Here is a 22,011-nt window from a genome sequence, read left to right on the forward strand (position 1 = left end):
ACACAGGATGCACTGCTGAGGACGATAACCTTTTGCGCTGCACAAGAGATCGTTACACAATCTTTCCGTGTAAACAGGCTGCCGATCTGAAAGATTATCGTGAAACGAGTGTTTTTAAGAAGGCACATTCATGATAATCTTTCAGTTTAAATCCACCCAAACGTATGGAAAAACAATACACCTATTAAAACCACCAACTGTAAAATACTAAATCTAATATTTTGTATATGACGCAGTTGAGAAATAGAAATATAAAACCTGTTACCCTCTTCACCTCACTCCAAGAGGCCATCTTCCTCTTGATCTTTCAAGTCTTTGCATAACATGGGCTATTTTAGTGTAAAAGGAAACATGGAAGACCTCCAGGTATGTATTTATGGCCAGCTAGTAACAAACCTAAATGAAAATGACTCAATATGGTAATTTCCAACATCTTACAATGGTTCTTTTTTTAACAATATGAGCACATTCTTAATACGATTTACAAGGGGAAATAGTCCTCTCAACGTCTTTGTGTTCTTATGTATTTAGCCTTCTCCTCAAACTTACACTCATTTCTTCAGTGACATCCTGTAAAGCGAGCACACCTGCTTCAGATGTTGTAGGGTTGTAGGAGATGGTCATTATCCCACAGAAATCAGTCAGGAACGTCTGGCACTTCTGAAGGCCACCCAACAGTTTATGCTGCTGGCTAGAATCCCGTTTAAGCCTTTTCATTTCAGGCACTGAAAAGCCTATAAGTTTGGTGAGAACTTCATTGCTAAACTCAACATCTAAGTATCCAGTGCCATCAGATATCTTGGCTTTTATACTCCAGCTGCCACTACTGCTGGCAAGATTTCCATTTAAAGTCACAATAAAGGCCTTTAACTTTACACATTGGACAGTAGCACTTGGGTAAGACAATACAGTTGACAAGTAGGTAAATGGGGGAAGATCTAGTTGACTAGGGACTACCTCAGGTATTGATGTTTGATTAGTCAATGGAGTACTACAAGTGATTGCTGTAGAAGCAACTATTTCTGGAGATGAACGGATCGTGATCTCATCTTGCCCCATTGCCATCTCTTCTAATTCCCTCTGAATTTCTTCCTCTAAAAATAAATCATCATCTAAATCATAAACCTCCTCCATGGTATTCGAAGCAGGAATGGGTTCATTGGAAGCTGTGACATGTGCGCGACCAATATTGGATACTTGTGTCCGTTGGCGATCCACATAGGAGATCCTTGAACTGTGACTTGAATTTTCACATCTACTGTAATAGCCACTGTCAGGAACTGTATTATTATTGATTGAGAATTCCTCATTCTCACCAAGACCTGCTAGAAGATCTTCATCTGATAAGTCTAATGCTTCCACAATTGCCTCTTGTGGCCTTGATGTAACTTCATTTTGCACTGGTGTTCGTTGGGGTACAGCATCTTCTTCCATACCAACCAGTCTTGAAAGAACTTTATCTTGTGCATATTCCGCCACCAGAGCTTCCACTTCGCCTCCAAGAACTTTCACATTTTCGGATTTAAGGAGAAGTACACCTAGACGGCAAGATATAGTACCCTGTAACAGGATTTTTGTTCCTGGTGGAAGTCTGGCATGAAGCACTTGTACGGTTTGGTACTCCATTCCCTGAAGGTTCTGAACGCCATCCGTTAACTGTAGCATGAGCATTCGGGATGGTTTTGACTCCCAGGAATGTTGAGTTGCTTGTGTTGTAGCTGTAACCTGATCATTTGCATTTTCCCTTCCTCTCAATTTCTGCAGTTGAGAGTATGCAGGCTGACTGACGTCAACCAAGGAATCTATCTGTATTGCATAAAACCCACTTAGTTCAGATTTTAGGGAATCCAAGACACCTGCAGGCAGAACTTGCTGTTCCAAGTCTCTTAAATCAGTAAGTAGCCATTGTTCAAAAACTTGTTTATTGATGACGGCCTGAGACAGAGATGAACCTCCATTTTCTTCCTGAATCCAGCTAATGCAAGCTTCTAACCAAGGATCTGGAACTTTAATATGCCAGGTTGATGACAGCCATGTCCTCACTCTATTAGCACAGGCACTCATTTTGAAACCTAGGACAAAAATATTTATACATTATGAGCACTTTTATCTGAAGAACAAGGTTTCAAAACCACAGTCAGTCATTCTAATGGAGTCCACGATTGGAGGCAGAGTCGGGAGGCTTCCATACACATTAGTTATCCATTCCCACCAAAATCAGGGGGGGTTCAGGCAACTTTAATGCATATGGAGACTTTTCAACAACAGCGCCACCACTGACCATTGATAGTGTCTGGAATTGCTGCAGTACCACATGCAACCCATTATCAGGGGTGGTGCAATTTCTGAATGAAAACAGTTTTCTCTACTGCAGATACATCAACTCTCTGAATGTTGAGCACTACTGATTGTCAGCTTTCCGTGTACACTGTGCATAGGCAGAAAGCTGCCAATTAGTGGTGGTGCGGTTATACAGAACCCATGAATATGCTTGACTAACTAGCAGCAGGTTTACTAGCCTCTAGTGATTATCTCCTACTGATAAAACTGATTTTACAAAAACGACAGCAACCAACCTAGTAAATTATACATCACTGGAACCAGGGTCTCAGCCACTACATCATCCTGCTCTCAGACTAGGTGACAAATACCCAGTGACAGATTCCCTTTAAACTCTGGGCATTTAATCTCCATGCTGTCTTTACAAACGGTGGCATCTGCATACAGGTGCCAGCATATTTGCTACCTTAAAAACCCACATATATTATAGCTACAATTTATGCCACCATTTTGGCTGTGCTTCACAAAGATATCCAAATGTGAAAAGTTAAACCTACATTAAGTCCTGGGCACAGTACGGATAGAAAAGATGCCCAGATAAAATATTGTCTATTACTTTATAAAGGAGTGCTCTTTCAGATGTTGTTTGCAGACTAAATTCATGGCCAGAACAGAGGACACAAACTTTTAGGCCAGGTCTCGAATGTCTTATATTACTATGTCAATTGACGTGCAATATGTATTCTGTATGTGTCATAATTGTGGGGAGAGAGCGACCTGTAAAGTGATTAAAATGACAAAAATCCAACACTGCTGAAAGGTCATGTCTGCAAAAATAAAAAGACATATGTTCATACTAAATGTCATCTGTTAAACGTTATAAATCCGTGATATCACAATGCAATATGTTATAATTGATGAGGGACAGTCCTTGTGCGATAATCGCAGACGTTAAAATTGTAGTAGAGCCCGATCATAGGCAAGACTATTAGGCCACGTTCACACCATCAGTATTTGGTGCATTTTTTACCTCAGTATTTGGAAGACAAAATCAGGAGTGGGATAATCAGAGGAAAAGTATAATAGAAACACGTCACCACTTCTGTATTATCACTCACTCCTGGTTTTGGCTTACAAATACTGAGGTAAAATACTGACCAAATACTGACACCATTAGGCTACATATACAGAACACTTTAGACGGATTCTGATTTCATTGGAAGGAAATTTGACAAAAATTAGTACAATTCTGGGGCATTGTTTCTCCGGGTTGTGCTGTTCCTGTTATTCCCAACAGAAAATGACTAAATTGTCAACTGGGTGTCACCATTTGAGGACATATCCCTAAACACTGACCAATCAATGCAAACAACGAAGATTGACAACAGGATGTGACTTTTTAAATTTTCAAAAGAATAAGGCTATTTTTTATATACATAGCATTTTTTCCCCTACGTTCAGTGGGGCAATGGACATTAACCCCTTTTATGACCTTGGGATTTTCCGTTTTTCCGTGTTCGTTTTTCGCTCCCCTCCTTCCCAGAGCCATAACTTTTTTATTTTTCCATCAATATGGCCATGCAAGGGCTTATTTTTTTGCGAAACGAGTTGTACTTTTGAACATCATTGGTTTTAGCATGTCGCGTACTAGAAAACGGGAAAAAAATTGCAAGTGCAGTGAAATTGCAAAAAAGAGGGCAATCCCCCACTTGTTTTTTGTTTGGCTTTTTTACTAGGTTCACTAAATGCTAAAACAGACCTGTCATTATGATTCTCCAGGTCATTACGAGTTCATAGATACCAAACATGTCTAGGTTCTCTTTTATCTAAGTGGTGGAAAAAAAAATCCAAACCTTGCTAAAAAAAAAAAAAAAAAAAGTGCCATTTTCCGATACCCGTAGCGTTTTCATTTTTCGTGATCTGGGGTCAGTTGAGGGCTTATTTTTTGCTTTCCAAGCTGACGTTTTTATTGATACCATTTGTGCATATGTTGTTTTGATCGCCCGTTATTGCATTTTAATGCAATGTCGCGGTGACAAAAAAAGTAATTCTGGCATTTCAAATTTTTTTCTCGCTGTGCCATTTAGTGATCAGGTTAATCCTTTTTTTTATTGATAGATCGGGCGATTCTGAACGCGGCGATACTAAATATGTGTAGGTTTGATTTTTTTATTGTTTCATTTTGAATGGGGCGAAAGGGAGGGTGATATAAACTTTTATATTTTTTTTATTTTTTTCATTTTTTTTAACTTTTGCCATGTTTTAGTAGCCTCCATGGGAGGCTAGAAGCTGGCACAACTCGATCGGCTCAGCTACATTGGAGCAATCATCAGATCGTTCCTATATAGCTGAATTCCTGCATTGCTATGAGCGCCGACCACAGGGTGGCGCTCATAGCAATCCGGCATCAGCAACCATAGATGTTTCAAGGACCTCTATGGTTACTATGCAGACGCATCGCTGACCTCCGATCATGTGACGGGGTCGGCGATGCGCTAATTTCTGGCCCGATGGCCAGAAGCGCCGGTTAAATGCCGCTATCAGCGTTTGACAGTGGCATTTAACTAGTTAATAGCGGCGGGTGAATCGCGATTTCACCCGCCACTCTTGTGGGCACATGTCAGCTGTTCAAAACAGCTGACATGTCCCGGCTTTGATGCGGGCTCTCCGCCGGAGCCCGCATCAAAGCAGGGGTTCTGACCTCGGACGTACTATCCCGTCCGAGGTCAGAAAGGGGTTAATGATGCAGATTGAGTCACAGTGTGCTCAGTTATAAATCATTATCCAAGTTATATGCTTTTTGAAGGTGGGCAGCAAGGCGTAGTCGACAAGATCTTATTGACTGCTTCCAATAGTGGTATACAGTTAAAAAGTATGTCCAAGAAAGTGTTTGTTGTGATGGTGTAGCAACTTTTGCAACGAAAATAGGTAAACTAAAAACTGCAATTGACCCTGCCGATTCCTGTACAGACTAGAGATCCTGACCTTGCAGTCCCTAGTGGTTCCTGCGTGAGAAGAGATAGTCCTAACCACAGATTATATGGCAACTCAGACCTATGCTACCTGAAAGGCTGTCGAGCACTTCACATTCCTCCTAAAGAACTAGAAGGCAGAGCAGAGTGCAAATTACCTACTGAAGGGAAAGTGTGCTGGAATAGAAAGAGATCCCAGGGAGACTAAAACAAAAGACAAAATACAAAATAAAGGATTAACAGTGTACTGTAAAGAGTATATGCCGCCAACTTCCTAAAAAAAAACCAGAAGATAGGCGCAGGGTAGAGAATACACAGCAGAGAGATAGGCCCTAGCTGGTCTTTCACTGACTAGATTGAAGTACACAGTATGGCTAAACATCCTGACCAGCAGGAAATATCTGCAAAGGAAAGTATATAAAGCCACACCCGAAAGATGATAGGGCAGACAAATGAGTAAATGAAAACACCGGTCACCCTAAAAAAGACTGAAGCAAGGATTACGGAAACTAAACACCTAGAGAAAAAGTGTATCTGGTGTGGCTCGGCAGAGAAGCCGACCACAAAGCACAGGTTCAAGAGTTCGAACCCAGATGCATGACACAAAGCACACTGAGACTCAGTTTGCAGCATTACTGTCAATAGCCCCATCAGCCCATACGCCCGAATCCCATTATGAGGGGATTTGGATGCAAGACCCGACAAAGAACATATGCTAGAACACTGTGAACATTGCCTAACAGAGGGAGACCAAAATGGAAAACGGTAAAAACAGGAGGTTACAGAATAATCGATTACTTAGAAAATACAAAGTCCCTAAAAGCGACATGGCACAGGTCCTCTCTGAACGTTCCCTATAAATACTGAAAAGGAATATGGTCCAGATAGTTTTCCTCAATTATACAAATATACATTTTCCGTGCTTTTTAAATAAACAGGAGCATCTTTTGCATACGCAGGCATTGCTTTTCTAACATCTGTTGTCGGAGGCATTTTGTAAATATGCAAATAGGTGTATTGTGCCCGTCTACGGCTTTTATGAATCGGTGCTTATACAATACCTTTGTGTGGGAGGCACAATAAAGAGCAACAATTTATTCTAAATGACAACATTTTGATGATTTTTCTATCACATTGTAAACCCTTTTGGGTGACATTTGCTAAGATTCACTGCTCTGTGACTCAAGATGAGGGTGTTTCTTCACATTTCCAGAGCCAAGACTACTGCGGCAGTATTTTACTCCACCAATTAATATTCTGCATCCTTGTTGCAATGGCAACCAAGGCAATCTGCCTGGCAGGGGGAGGAGGGCAGCCTTTCCTCACTCGGAGCTGCCAGGTGGTAACATTATGGGTCATTATTTGATCACTAAAAATATAGAAAATATTTTCTTATTACCCAAGGCATTAAAGCATGGCTTACTTCATTTTTTAAAAACATGAATCTTTTGTAAAAAAAAAAAAAAAATTCTTGCCAGACAACCCTTTTGGTACATAAGTTATATTGGCTCACACAGAACCCGTTGGGATATATGCAAAGGACCCTTTAGCACTGTGTGTTGCCATATGATACCGCCGTGAGGACTGTACTTTTCTCTAGAGTATTGCTTCTATGATAGAACACCTCATTAGTCTAGCATGTGCCCCCCCATCAACCTCCAAAAAGGATCACACTACGTGGCCCTGATTCACCAAAACTGATGCTTATGCCAGTCATGATGATTTGACGCTCCCGATCCATGGAGTCGCATATACCGCTTAGTGAATCAGAAGAGTTGGGCAAGTAGCAAACACCTTTGTGGGCACCTCTCCACAAGTCCTACTCCAGTCCCTGTTGGAATGAATTAATTTGAGAAGCGGCGGGCGTTGGCCGCACCCCCATCCCAACTCTACCCACTTTGTCGAAGCTGGGAAAAAAAATGACATGAATGACAAATGTTGCAAAATGTCTTGCAAAGACTCGAGTTGCGCCAAAACTTGGCGACTTTTCAAAAGTTGTCTTTTATGCCAAAATAAAAGCTTAAACTTTTGATGAATCAGGCCCTTTTTTCAAATACATGAAGCCTTATACTGGTATTTAAATGGGTCGTCTTATTCTTGGAGTTTAGCAGCACACCACTCCTCTGCCTCCTGCTTGCGTTTCTGAAGATTGACAGTTCAGGTTGGTGGTATGGATAAGCAAAAATGCACTCAAAACGGTGCCTATTCAGCATCCAAGGAGAGATCCGGCTAACAGCAAAGAGTTTGCAAGCATTCGCTCATTGACTAAGCAGTCAACCACCTCTAACAGACTGCAGAGGTGCCCAGGAATTCAGGCACCAAGCAGCAAACTATAGAATTAAAGGGAACCTGTCCCCCCCTAGGCGTTTGTAACTAAAAGAGCCACCTTGTGCAGCACTAATGCTGCATTCTGGCAAGGTGGCTCTTTTAGTTCTGGTCCCTGGCATTGCTGAAATAATCGCTTTTGAAATTTGCCCCTCATACCATGAAATCGCCAGGGAGTGAAAGCCGTCACTCATGGCCTCTGCGCGCCGCCTCCTGTTCCTTTATTAGCGTCCCCGGCGCCTGCACGGTTATTTTTTTTTTCGGACATGCGCAGCTGCGCTGCCCTTTGAACTTACAGTGCAGGCGCCAGGGACGATGATGAAGGAAGAGGAGGCGGCGCCCGGCGCGCAGCGGCCATGAGTGACGGCTGTGGTGCGTCTGGATTGGGGAGGAAAGACCTGCCCCCATGGCGATTTGACGGTATGAGGGACAAATTTCAAAAAGGATTCTTTCAGCAGGGACCCGAACTAAAAGAGCCACCTTGTCAGAATGCAGCATTAGTGCAAACAAGGTGGCCCGTTTAGTTACAAAAGCCTGGGGGGTGACAGGTTCCCTTTAAACATCCCTCTGTTCTTGCGAATGGAGAATATTCATTGTTGCTCCGTCATCCCGGGTACCATAGTGGAATTAACATGCTTTTAAATCAGCCTAGAAAATAGAAACCAAACTCCACGTGTTACACGCAGATTTTGTGGCAGATTGCTATAGATAAAAAGTGCAGTGAAAATTTGCTGAATTTCTGCAACATATGCCATTCTGGGGATTTGAAAATCTGTAATCCAATAATAAGTTGTGGATGTTTTACGCTGTAAATGATTCGGATTTGTTACATCTACTGCCACTGATTTTGGGATCTGGTATTGGATGCAATACTGACGTCAGAGCCAGCCAATAGCAATCAGCGGCTCTGAAGGCAGCGTTCTGTTTACACTGACCGAGGCGCTGAGCTCACTGATTGGCTGGCGGGTTGTCTATGTAACGTAGTCGTCGCAATCAATGCCAGTCACCTGGAGCAGTAGTGGAGACTAATCTGTGAACCCCGAGACAATAAATACAGTGCCATTAAGGCTGAGCATGCGCCGGAGTTGCAGCGTGAAAACCAGAAGAGGACGTCATCTGATGAAGATGGGAGGCGCCGGACCGGACCGCGACACCCATCGGACTGGACCGGGACCACCCCTGGGTGAGTATAATCTAACCTTTTTTTCTTATCTTTTAGGATACATCAGGGGCTTATCTACAGCATTACAGAATGCTGTAGATAAGCCCCTGATGCTGGTGGGCTTAGCTCACCCTCGATTTTGGGGGTGACAGGTTCCCCTTAATGACCTGGCCATTTTTTGCAATTCTGACCAGTGTCCCTTTATGAGGTAATAACTCAGGAACGCTTCAACGGATCGTAGCGAATCTGAGACTGTTTTTCATGACATATTGGGCTTCATGTTAGTAGTAAATTTAGGTCGATAATTTTTGCGTCTATTTGTGAAAAAAATCAGAAATGTGGCGTAAATTTTGAAAATTTTCAAATTTTGAATTTTTATTCTGTTAAACCAGAGTTATGTGACACAAAATAGTTAATAAATAACATTACCCACATGTCTACTTTACATCAGCACAATTTTGGAAACAAAATTTTTTTTTGCTAGGAAGTTATAAGGTTTAAATTTGACCAGCGATTTCTCATTTTTACAACAAAATTTACAAAACCATTTTTTTAAGGGACCACCTCACATTTGAAGTTAGTTTGAGAGGTCTATATGGCTGACAATACCCAAAAGTGACACCATTCTAAAAACTGCACCCCTCAAAGTGCTCAAAACCACATACAAGAAGTTTATTAACCCTTCAGGTGCTTCACAGCAGCAGAAGCAACATGGAAGGAAAAAATGAACATTTCACTTTTTAGTCACAAAAATGATCTTTTAGCAACAATTTTTTTTATTTTCCCAAACGTAAAAGGAGAAACTGGACCCCAAAGGTTATTGTACAATTTGTCCTGAATACACCGATACCCCATATGTGGGGGGGAACCACTATTTGGGCTTACGACAGGGCTCGGAAGGGAAGGAGCGCCATTTGAATTTTTGAATGAAAAATTGGCTCCAATCTTTATCGGACACCATGTCGCGTTTGGAGAGCCCCTGTGTGCCTAAATATTGGAGCTCCCCCTTAAGTGACCCCATTTTGGAAACTAGACCCCTCAAAGAACTTATCTAGATGCATAGTGAGCACTTTGAACCCCCAGGTGCTTCACAAATTGATCCATAAAAATTCAAAAGTACTTTTTTTCACATAAAAAATCTTTCAGCCTCAATTTCTTCATGTTCACATGGGCTACAGCATAAAATGGATCCTAAAATTTGTTGGGCAATTTCTCCTGAGTACACCAATACCTCACATGTGGGGGTAAACCACTGTTTGGGCACACGGCAGGGCTCGGAAGGGAAGGAGCGCCATTTGACTTTTGAATTAAAAATTTGCTCCAAACGTTAGCGGACACCATGTCGCGTTTGGAGAGCCCCTGTGTGCCTAAACATTGGAGCTCCCCCACAAGTGACCCCATTTTGGAAACTAGACCCCCCCCAAGGAACTTATCTAGATGTGTGGTGAGCACTTTGAACCCCCAAGTGCTTCACAGAAGTTTATAACGCTGAGCCGTGCAAATCAAAAATCATTTTTCTTTCCTCAAAAATTACTTTTTAGCTCGAAATTTTTTATTTTCACAAGGGTAATAGGAGACATTGGACCCCAAAAGTTGTTGACCAGTTTATCCTGAGTACGCTAATACCCCATATGTGGGGGTAAACCACAGTTTGGGACACACGTCAGGGCTCAGAAGGGAAGTAGTGAAGTTTTGGAATGCAGACTTTGATGGAACGGTCTGCAGGCGTCATGTTACGTTTGTAGAGCCCCTGATGTGCCTAAACAGTAGAAACCCCACACAAGTGACCCCATTTTGGAAACTAGACCCCCCAAGGAACTTATCTAGATATGTGGTGAGCACTTTGAACCCCCAAGTGCTTCACAGAAATTTATAACGCAGAGCCGTGAAAATAAAAAAATCAGTTTTTGGCCCCCATTTTGTTATTTTCCCAAGGGTAACAGGAGAAATTAGACCCCCAAAGCTGTTGTGCAATTTTTCCTGAGTACACTTATGCCCCATATGTTTGGGCGCACGTCGGGGCTCGGTAGGGAGGGAGCACCATTTGACTTTTTGAACGCAAGATTGGCTGGAATCAATTGTGGCGCCATGTCGTGTTTGGAGACCCCTGATATGCCTAAACAGTTTCAATTATATGCCTCAATTCTAACTCCAACACTAACCCCAACACACCCCTACCCTAATCCCAACCCTAACCCCAACATACCCCTAACCACAACCCTAACCCCAACACACCCCTAACCCTAATCTCAACCCCAACCACAACCCTAATCCCAACACACCCCTAACCCTAATCTCAGCCCTAACCACAAACCTAACCATAACCCCAACACACCCCTAACCCTTAGGCTATGTGCCCACGTTGTGGATTCGTGTAAGGATTTTTCCGCAGTTTTTGAAAAATCTGGATTTACCGTGGATTTCCAGTGTTTTTTGTGTGGATTTCACCTGCGGATTCCAATTGAGGAACAGGTGTAAAACGCTGCGGAATCCACACAAAGAATTGACATGCTACAGAAAATACAACGCAGCGTTTCCGCGCTGTATTTTCCGCACCATGGACACAGCGGATTTGGTTTTCTATAGGTTTACATGGTACTGTAAACGTGATGGAAAACTGCTATGAATCCGCAGCGGCCAATCAACTGCGGATAAGCAGCCAAATCCACACCGCCTGCACATAGCCTAATTCTAACCCTAATTGCAACCCTAACCCTAGTTCTAACCCTAAGCCTAATTCTAACCCTAGTTCTAACCCTAACCCTAGTTCTAACCCTAACCCTAGTTCTAACCCTAAGCCTAGTAGAAAAATAAAAGTAAATATATTTTCTTTATTTTATCATTGTCCCTACCTATAGGGGTGATAAAGGGGGGGGTTATTTATTTTTTTATTTTGATCACTGTGATAGGTTCTATCACATTGATCAAAATGTACCTGGAATGAATTTGCCAGGCGGCAGATTCGGCGGGCGCACTGCGCATGCGCCTGCCATTTTGGAAGATGGCGGCGCCCATGGAGAAGACAGATGGACATCAGGAGGGACACCGGAGCTCGGTAAGTATGCGGGGGTGGGATCGGACCACGGAGGGTGAGATGGGACAGCGGGGGGAGCAGACAGGAGGACGGAGGGGAGGACAGCAGAAGACAGGACGGAGGATGAGGGCGGTGGCAGATCACAGTCTCCAGCCATGGCCGATGATATTGCAGCATCGGCCATGGCTGGATTGTAATATTTCACCAATTTTCATTTCCCTTTTAACAGCCTATCAGAGCGATCATAGCCACGTTGGGGGATGGGGAGGGGGCAAAGCCACCCCCTTGGACTGAAGTACCGCTCCCCCTGTCCCTGCAGGTCGGGTGAAATTAGTTAACCCTTTCACCCGATCTGCAGGGACACGATCATTCTGTGACACAGCATATGCATCACAGGTCGGATTGGCACCGACTTTCATGACGCATACGCTGTGTCACAGGTCAGGAAAGGGTTAAACAAAAGCCTTTGAAGGTGATGACAGCTTCAAGACGCCTCCTGTATAGAAAAAATAGTTGCATGCATTGCTCAGGTGTGATTTTGGCCCACTGTTGGGCCATACTAGTAGAAGCTTTATTTTCTCTCTTTCTCTGGAACAAATTGAGTTTCCTTGGCTGTGTGTTTGGGATCATTGTCTTGCTGAAATATCACCCTTGTTTCATCTTCATCATCCTGGTAGATGGCAGCACATATTTTATCAAGAATGTCTTGGCACATTTGTCCGTGCATCCTTCCTTCAACGATATGAAGTTTGCCAGTGCCGTCTGCTGAAAAACAGCCCCACACCATGATGTTCCCACTTCCAAACTTTAGTTAGTATGGTGTTTTGGGGTGATATGCAGGGCCTTTTGGCCTCCAAATATGGTGTATATTATGGCACCAAAGATTTCAATTTTGGTCTCATCTGACCAGACTATATTCTCCAAGTATTTCACAGGCTTGTCTAACTGTTTTTGGGCAAACGTTAAACGTGCTTGAACATGCTTTTTGTTCCTTAATGAAGTCTTGCGTAGTGAGCGTGCATACAGGCCATTGAGGTTGAGTGAATTATAGTTTTCTTTGAAACAAATTGTGCCTTCTGATTCCCAGTCTTTATGTAGCTCTCTGCAGGTGGTCATTGGCTGTTGTACAACTCTTCTGATAATTCTTTTCACTCCTGTCTGCAATCTTGCAGTGAGCACCTGATCGAGGCTGGATTATGGTGAAATTATCTTCTTTCCGCTTCCGGATTATGGTCCCAACAATGCTCACTGGAACCTTCAGTAGTGTAGAAATACTTCTTTAACAAATGTCCTCAGTATGTTTTGCAACAATAAGGTTGAGAAGGTTTTGAGACAGCTAACTGGTTTTACCCATCATGAGAAGTTTCTTGTGTGGCACCTTGGTAATGAGACAACTTTTTATAGGTCATCAGTTGAACCAGCTGATATTTTTCACTAGGTGGCAGGAATTCTTTCTAATTACTGATAGATTTCAGCTCACGTCATGACTCTCCATAGCTTTTTGCACCTCTTTCTTCATGTGATCAATTCATTTTCCCTGTTATTTTTCACTATTACACATAATTTATGGACATCAATGGTTTGATTTCTTTGGATGTGTGGATTAAATGGATTGTTACAGACATCTGGTGAGAATTTCATGTCAATAGCACCTTTAGAAATATATTTACTCAGAAAATTGGTGACGCATTCAATACTTTCACCCACTGTATAAAATATATATGCACAAAAACTTAAGACTTGATAAGGGTAATATTAACAGTACCTGAACTTTATTGAGCAAGTAAACAAATAAAAAAACTCATTAAAGGATACACACGATTGTGGTTATATCTGGTACACATTAAATTTGCCAGGGAACTGCACCCTCAGGTGACATGAAGTAATCTGCAAACATGTCCCTCACCTGCAGTGCAGACATATCAGGCATTTCATTAACTCTTTCTGTGACTCTTTCCATGGATGGCATGGTCTCCTTAACATCCACAGCCTCATGGAGACGTAGATAATTATGTAGAATACAGCAGGCCTTTATGATGGATTCTACCACATTAACATCCAGCTGTAGCGCTCTCAGGAACACCCTCCATTTACTGCTCAGAATGCCAAATGTACAGTTAACATGGTGGCGCGCCCGGGAGAGTCTATTATTGTAGATACGTCTCCTAGTGTCAAGTCCTCGCTTAGGGAAGGGCCTCAGCACATTGTTGGTCACTGCAAAGGCTTCATCTGCCACAATGACAAACGGCACGGGCGATCCCATAGATCCAGGTAGAGGTCTGGGGTTGGGCAAGGACAAGTGAGCCGTCAGAATCTGCTGTCCATTCCTAGTTGCACTTAACATCTTAGCGTCTGTTGGGCTCCCATCAGCCATGGTATGAACAGCTACAAAATGGTATCGACTGTCGACCAATGCCAGGAAAAGGACTGAAAAATATTTCTTAAGGTTGTATGATCTGGACCCTTTTTTTGGTGGCACCATGACCTGAATGTGCTTTCCACCCAAGGAGCCCACACAATTGGGAAATTGTGTGGTTGCTTCGAAATGGGAGGCAATGTCCAGCCAGGTCTCTGTAGTGGGAGTGGGCATTACGGTCGGTTGCAGTCTTTCCCAAATCAGGTTGCATGTTGCTCTAATGACTTCCGCGATGGTGATTTTGCAGAGTAAAAATTCTAAATTAAGGGACTCCAGAGAATTGCCCGTTGCCAGGAATCTGCAGAGCAGAAAATAAATATAGTTGTTTCTCTAAAATTTTAAAAGAAAAAAGAAAAACAATATAAACTGTAGTTACCGCAGGGTGACCAACAGCTGTTCCTCAGGCTGTATGCTTTGCTTAGTGCTGGAATCCTGCTGGGTCAGACCAGAGTACAACTCCTCCAGAAGCTTGTCAAACGTCTGGGTTGAAATTCTACAGAACTGGGAGAACTTTTCAGGATTCCGTCTGAGGTCCTGGTATAGGGTAGCAATGTGACACTTTGGGCTCCTCTGGGACACAATAGGGTACACTGGAAGTGTGGAGGTCCTCTGTTCCTCCTCAAAGGCTCGCTGTCTCCTGAACCTTCTACTTATAAGCCATGCCAGGAGCACTCTATCTCTGCATGTCATAGATAAAGCCATCCTGTAATAAAAATGCAACTGCTATGGGCAACAGCAAAACTCAACAGCTGCAGCAAGCAACTGGCACTTGGCTATTGACCTCACATAGGGTTATCACAACTGTGTCTCAAGTACATGTCCAAAGATACTGATGAGCCAAGGGGTACATTTTGGCGCAATTAAAAAAAAGTTTTCAGTCTCCTACTTCTTCCTACATAGCCTAGGACTATAGGCAATATCTTTATATAGCCCAAGAACAAAGCTGTTTTAGACAGATAAGCTAAAATTGAATGGCTACCTCTAGGGACTTAAAATGAATTTCAGTCTACATTCCCTCTAAAGAGATAAGGCTCATATCCCTCTGCCTTTTCTTATATGTAATTTCATGTGAGTTAACTACTACTTACTGCAATCACAAGTTACACCGCTGCTGTTGCCGAGAGCTCCATTTCGCGGACGCTACATCAGAGACCAGCAGGCATGGTTTTTGGCTAGCTGCTTATGCAAGCCCCTGACCAAGGCTTATCACAGTCTGGGTCTTATGCCATCCCTCTCTCTCACTTTGCACTGCCTGCCTGCACCTTCACAGCTTGTGTATAACCTGTCAAGGAGTACAGAGTGAGAGATGGAGAAGCAGTGAGGGAAATGACAGGTCAAAGACCATCTGTGCAAGTGCAGGCAGTGCAAAATGAAAGTAAGGGGTACATAAAGCTAGCACACAGATTGTGAAAAGCCTTTGTCAGGTAATGAACTTGCATAAGCAGCAAGAATGCAAGCCAGCCCTCTGATCTGATGCATCAGTCTAATTTAGTGAAATGGACAAATTCGGTCAAAGTGATGAAATGTTGGCGAACCACAAGTAAAAGGGAGTAATATATCACCACCATCTGAAAAGGCAGGTGTCACTGGGTTACCGCGACAGAGAGGAGCCAGAAGACCACAGCGTCTGATTGCTCCTACTCCTGCGATGAATAGAAGCACTTCAACTTCTTATTTACCGCTGTATTTATTTTGGTAGTGCATGGGTTAATCTGCTCTGCTGAGAGCCGTTAGCCACACCCATCCCCTATATAATCTGGGTCCCGACTGACACACATTGTCAGAGCTAGCTTATGCTGCATGGCTGGGATGATAGTAGTTGGTGGTTATTGGAGGAGGCGCTTGGTGGATTTATCTGTGACTGTTACTTGGTTTTGTGTGATAATCTCCTTCCTTCTCCTACTTTGGTTCTTCCCTATCCTCCATTCCCCGATGCATCCCTCTGTTATATGCGAGTGTACATTTGTATGTTTGGTATTTTTCGTTTCCCCTGTTCATGTTACCTTGTTCGTTGGTTGGTGTACCATGCTGCGCTGCTACTCTCCTCTTCCCTGGGTGGGGGAAATGTACAGACGGAGGGTGGATTCAGGAAATAAGGCAAGGTACGTGGCACTGGCATCTTCACCTTCAAACTTACCCGGGAAACAGCGCGAGCCAGGGCGCCCCCTAGCATTAGGGACAGGGAAGGAGCCCCTGGTCAGGGGTCACCTGTCAACAGAGTCGTGACAGCAGATGTACGTGTTTATAACTTTCTCCCAATAGAAATCTGCTAATCCATGAAAGATCATTCCATTAAAAAAAAGAAAAAGGTTTCCACAACTTGTTCTACCTTCATCTGTTGTCATTGGACATCTATGGCCAGTATAAATGACTAATACGGACTAAAAGGTGTATTGGTTGTGTTGGTGCGAGGATTGTTCACTAGTCAAACATTCCCTGGACTGTTGTTCAGCCATCAATCTGCTACTATCTAATGAATATGATCACCTTTACACTTATTTCAGGTAGCCATTGTGTTCTACTGTAGTAGAGGCAGTCACAATGAATACTACACACTTTGCTAATACAGGTCCTTCTCAAAAAATTAGCATATAGTGTTAAATTTCATTATTTACCATAATGTAATGATTACAATTAAATTTTCATATATTATAGATTCATTATCCACCAACTGAAATTTGTCAGGTCTTTTATTGTTTTAACCCTGCTGTTCTGTTGGTCAAAAATGACCGACTTTGAACTTCAATATTCTTTAAAATATTCAAGATGCGGCTCTGAAACCCGTGGCCAACCGACCCATCCTCATTTAAGTCAATCAACCACAAGTTTCAGAACCGCATCTTGAACACCCCAAAAAATACCAAAGTTCAAAATAGGTCTCCCCAGACCGAACAGAACAGCAGGGTTAATACTGATGATTTTGGCATACAACTCCTGATAACCCAAAAAACCTGTCTCAATAAATTAGCATATCAAGAAAAGGTTCTCTAAACGACCTATTACCCTAATCTTCTGAATCAACTAATTAACTCTAAACACATGCAAAAGATACCTGAGGCTTTTATAAACTCCCTGCCTGGTTCATTACTCAAAACCCCCATCATGGGTAAGGGTACCGTCACACTATAACATTTCGATCGCTACGACGGTACGATTCGTGACGTTCCAGCGATATCGTTACGATATCGCTGTGTCTGACACGCAGCAGCGATCAGGGATCCTGCTGAGAATCGTACGTCGTAGCAGATCGTTTAGAACTTTCTTTCATCGCTGGATCTCCCGCTGTCATCGCTAGATCGGTGTGTGTGACACCGATCTAGCGATGCGATCCAGCGATGCGTTCGCTTGTAACCAGGGTAAACATCGGGTAACTAAGCGCAGGACCGCGCTTAGTTACCCGATGTTTACCCTGGTTACAAGCGTTAAACTAAAAAAAAACAAACAGCACATACTTACATTCTGGTGTCCGTCAGGTCCCTTGCAGTCTGCTTCCAGCACTGTGACTGCCGGCCGTAAAGTGAAAGCAGAGCACAGCGGCTGTGCTTTCACTTTCACTTTACGGCCGGCAGTCACTGAGTGCGGGAAGCAGACTGCAAGGGACCTGACGGACACCAGATGTAAGTATGTGCTGTTTGTTTTTTTTTAGTTTAACGCTTGTAACCAGGGTAAACATCGGGTAACTAAGCGCGGTCCTGCGCTTAGTTACCCGATGTTTACCCTGGTTACCCAGGGACCTCAGCATCTTGGTCGCTGGAGAGCTGTCTGTGTGACAGCTCCCAGCGACCACACTACGATTTACCTACGATCACGGCCAGGTCATATCGCTGGTCGTGATCGTAGGTAAATCGTATAGTGTGACGGTACCCTAAGACTAGCGACCTGACAGATGTCAAGAAGGCCATCACTGACACCCTGAAGCAAGAGGGTAAGACCCAGAAAGAAATTTCTCAACAAATAGGCTGTTCCCAGAGTGCTGTATCAAGGCACCTCAATGGTAAGTCTGTTGGAAGGAAACAATGTGGCAGAAAACGCTGTACAACGAGAAGAGGAGACCGGACCCTGAGGAAGATTGTGGAGAAGGACCGATTCCAGACCTTGGGGAACACAGGCGTGTGCAGGAAATGGGCTACAGGTGCCGCATTCCCCAGGTAAAGCCACTTTTGAACCATAAACAGCGGCAGAGGCGCCTGACCTGGGCTACAGAGAAGCAGCACTGGACTGTTGCTAAGTGGTCCCAAGTACTTTTTTCTGATGAAAGCAAATTTTGCATGTCATTCGGAAATCAAGGTGCCAGAGTCTGGAGGAAGACTGGGGAGAAGGAAATGCCAAAATGCCTGAAGTCCAGTGTCAAGTACCCACAGTCAGTGATGGTGTGGGGTGCCATGTCAGCTGCTGGTGTTGGTCCACTGTTTCATCAAGGGCAGGGTCAATGCAGCTAGCTATCAGGAGATTTTGGAGCACTTCATGCTTCCATCGGCTGAAATGCTTTAGGGAGATGAAGATTTCATTTTTCAGCACGACCTGGCACCTGCTCACAGTGCCAAAACCACTGGTAAATGGTTTACTGACCATGGTATTACTGTGCTCAATTGGCCTGCCAACTCTCCTGACCTGAACCCCATAGAGAATCTGTGGGATATTGTGAAGAGAAAGTTGAGAGACGCAAGACCCAACACTCTGGATGAGCTTAAGGCCGCTATTGAAGCATCCTGGGCCTCCATAACATCTCAGCAGTGTCACAGGCTGATTGCCTCCATGCCACGCCGCATTGAAGCAGTCATTTCTGCCAAAGGATTCCCGACCAAGTATTGAGTGCATAACTGAACATTATTATTTGATGGTTTTTTTTGTTTGTTATTAAAAAACACTTTTATTTGATTGGATGGGTGAAATATGCTAATTTATTGAGACAGGTTTTTTGGGTTATCAGGAGTTGTATGCCAAAATCATCAGTATTAAAACAATAAAAGACCTGACAAATTTCAGTTGGTGGATAATGAATCTATAATATATGAAAGTTTAATTGTAATCATTACATTATGGTAAATAATGAAATGTAACACTATATGCTAATTTTTTGAGAAGGACCTGTATTTGTTAAAGGGCTTTTCTCAAACAGTCGTCAGAAGGTCACTGCTCTCTAGCCTTCAGGGGTAGAGAAGTTGGCACTCATGAAGACAGACAGTTTGAGCTGGAGGCACAGTGAGACGCCGGTTTTAACTGTTCACCCAACCATGCTGCTAACAGGTCACATTGCCTCTCCAACATTCATGGAGCACAAGGGCACGGACGTTTACCAGCCATCAATAGCAAAGAGCTTACTAGGGCTGGGCTCAAACGTTAGGAGGCTGACCACCACTGATAGACAGCAGAGGTGACCGGTAACCTAGACAACAATCAGTAAACTACTGAATTAAAAATCCCTACATTCTTAAGAACAACAAGTATATTGCAAAGTTATTAGCTTTTATAGGGACTTTGCAATTCTATTTATCATTTTGAGGCAACTCCTTTAGTGATGCTGCGTTCTGCAACAATGAAACTGGAGGGCAGTTGGCGAGAACTGTGCCTTATTTCAAGGTGCATGCCTCTTAATAAAACAACTGTACTTGGAATTGTATATCTGAATTTCTTATGGCAATGGCTAAAAGCAGTCGTACTTAGTGTCTTTTCAAATGTTTGATAAATATGTGTTATAGGATTTCCCAAACCAAGCACAGCACCTTGTAGGGGACAAAGCTAAAAAAAATGGTCCATTTAGGCCATGATTCATCAAAAGCAATGATTGTCACACCGGTCTTGATGGAGGGGGTGCGGTGGAGTGGATTCATTAAAGTGGTAGATGAAGTATTTTAATGGTCATGCCATCATAAACTATATAGCCAACATCCAGAGTTATTTTTATCCTGACCGTACACCTGCTATCCAATGAGATGGTGGATCTGTTCCTTTGTGTTCCAACTCAATTGTTGGAGGTTACAACACAGTGTGTGTTGGTGTGGTGTGGCCTGCTCCTGGCTAGTAACAGCCAGCCCCCTGATAGAGTCTCCTTCCATGCAGTCCAAATCAGGAGTCACCAGTCAAATCTATTTCAGTTCTCCCTACTGTCCTCCTCCTCTCTACTCGAGATCCATGCTTTCTAATTTTGCAGCTGCTTTATTATAGTCATAGCTTCCTCCACTCTACTGGACACATCATAAAGAAGCTACAAACACAGGCTGCGATCCACTGCTGTACAAGCCATGACAGAGCATAGCATAGAACAAAGGTAGAAGGGATGGATCCCGAGGGGTCAGTGCACAGATAGTGACTACACCCCGGCAGGGGCTGGGCATGCCTCCTGATCTCGGGCTGCATGGATGGAGATGTTATCAGGGGGCTGGCTGTTATTAGTAGCCAGGAGCAGGCCACGCACCCGGATATGTGATGTAAAGTCCCAGAATGGAGGAGCAGATCCCCCATCACATTGAATTTCAGGTACTACCATGATTACAAACACCACTATGGTTATAGTTTATGAAGTCGTATCTATTAAAATAAATTTTATCTCCTGGGGAACCCCTTTAAGATGCGCACACGCCTCTTAATTAATCAAGTAAGGTGGAACCTAATGTGCGCCTCACCCCACATCTTACTTTAGTAAGAGACTGGAGTAAGATTTGTGGTGTGAGAAACGCCACCACTCACCATGCATTTGACAGGGAGTTGCCACCCGCCGTCTCGCCCTAGCTTCATTCACTTTGTCTGAACTGCGCGAAAAAAGCATAAACTCACATTGCGCAAAAATTCTGAGACTTTTCTAAGAGTCTTAAGACAGAATTTCTGATGTAAAAATCAGTGATAAATCGGGGCGTATGGTCCAAACCTTTGCGCCACTTCCCAGAAATGGTTCTTTATTGAAATACTCTGATGAGGTGCTGGGTGAACCCTTGGCATGGCTGAGATGTTCATGCACCTTTCCAACTACCTTCATCCTCCTCTTACTCCTGAAAGTTCAGACCTGTCAGTCAAGAATGAATGGAGACAGTCACCATGCAGGGCTCCTATGAATCCTGGGCCAACAACTCTCTGGAGGTCTGATACAGGTCCGGAAGTGGGGTCTACTTTGTTTGGAAGTTGCAGAAGTGATTGTCTGCAGCAGTCAGGTGACTTAGAAGAACGCATCAGAGAAACATTTAATGATGTCCCATATACTGAAATTGCACCATTAATTTAGATGAGAACTACTGTTTATGTATGTAGGGGCCTCCTGACCCACACGAGACAGATGCTAAGGAAAAAAAAAAACGGGGTTGTTGGGGCAAAGTGAAAAGTACACGGGTGGCCTAGAGCAATAAAACCAATATATAAACTCAGTCACCCATCAGATGTTTAATGATGACGTGCTGCTCAAAGTCACCTGACAGCTGCAGCCAACCACAGTCTGCATTGGTCCGGCAGCTAGAAAAATGGTGACATCGCTGCCTTCTGTCTATGGGCAGACTTCAAAGTGGCCTGCGCTGGATTAAGTTTATTATTTTTTACATATCCTGTCGCCTGGCAAAGTTTTATTTTGCCCTGACAGCAACCCCATTAAATTTCAAATCCCAAACCTTTTGTTTTCAAGGCCCTCTCCAGTCCGACCCGTGGACAGAGACCACTAAAGGGTTGAACCAGTAGCCCACTGGCCACATCATGCCCTCGCCTGCTGTCACCACTATCCGTGTCCTCAGGATTCAGATAGTAGTGACTACACCGGCTCCTCCTTCCACCAATCAACGTGTGCGACTGAGTCAGCAGACCCAATGATGTCACTTCATCACGTGAGATGTGCGGAGTCAGT

The 22,011-nt window shown here is 43.5% G+C and overlaps 2 protein-coding genes across 3 annotated transcripts in view; both read right to left on the reverse strand.

Moving 5' to 3' along the window:
- Nucleotides 1–22,011, reverse strand: part of RMI1 (RecQ mediated genome instability 1) — a 23,588-nt gene continuing 1,577 nt past the window's right edge. Inside the window, exon 2 of the mRNA XM_069762607.1 lies at nt 1–2,072. Within this exon, the coding sequence (XP_069618708.1) occupies nt 520–2,064 (1,545 nt within the window). The 5' untranslated portion in view covers nt 2,065–2,072 and the 3' untranslated portion in view covers nt 1–519. The remainder of the gene's footprint in view (nt 2,073–22,011) is intronic.
- Nucleotides 13,524–21,186, reverse strand: LOC138674797 (uncharacterized). 2 transcript variants are annotated; one of them, XM_069762617.1, is made up of 5 exons: nt 21,055–21,186; nt 20,877–20,938; nt 16,193–16,397; nt 14,566–14,892; nt 13,524–14,487 (listed from the first exon to the last, which is right to left on the reverse strand). In XM_069762617.1, the coding sequence occupies exons 3-5, from the start codon at nt 16,360–16,362 to the stop codon at nt 13,617–13,619; spliced, it is 1,368 nt and encodes a 455-aa protein (XP_069618718.1). In that variant the 5' UTR covers nt 16,363–16,397; nt 20,877–20,938; nt 21,055–21,186; the 3' UTR covers nt 13,524–13,616. The 2 variants fall into 2 exon arrangements, with proteins under 2 accessions (XP_069618718.1, XP_069618723.1); XM_069762622.1 differs by lacking the exons at nt 20,877–20,938; nt 21,055–21,186 and having other exon boundaries at nt 16,193–16,502.

This window comes from Ranitomeya imitator, chromosome 1 (genome assembly GCF_032444005.1).
Source record: "Ranitomeya imitator isolate aRanImi1 chromosome 1, aRanImi1.pri, whole genome shotgun sequence".
NCBI lineage: Eukaryota > Metazoa > Chordata > Amphibia > Anura > Dendrobatidae > Ranitomeya > Ranitomeya imitator.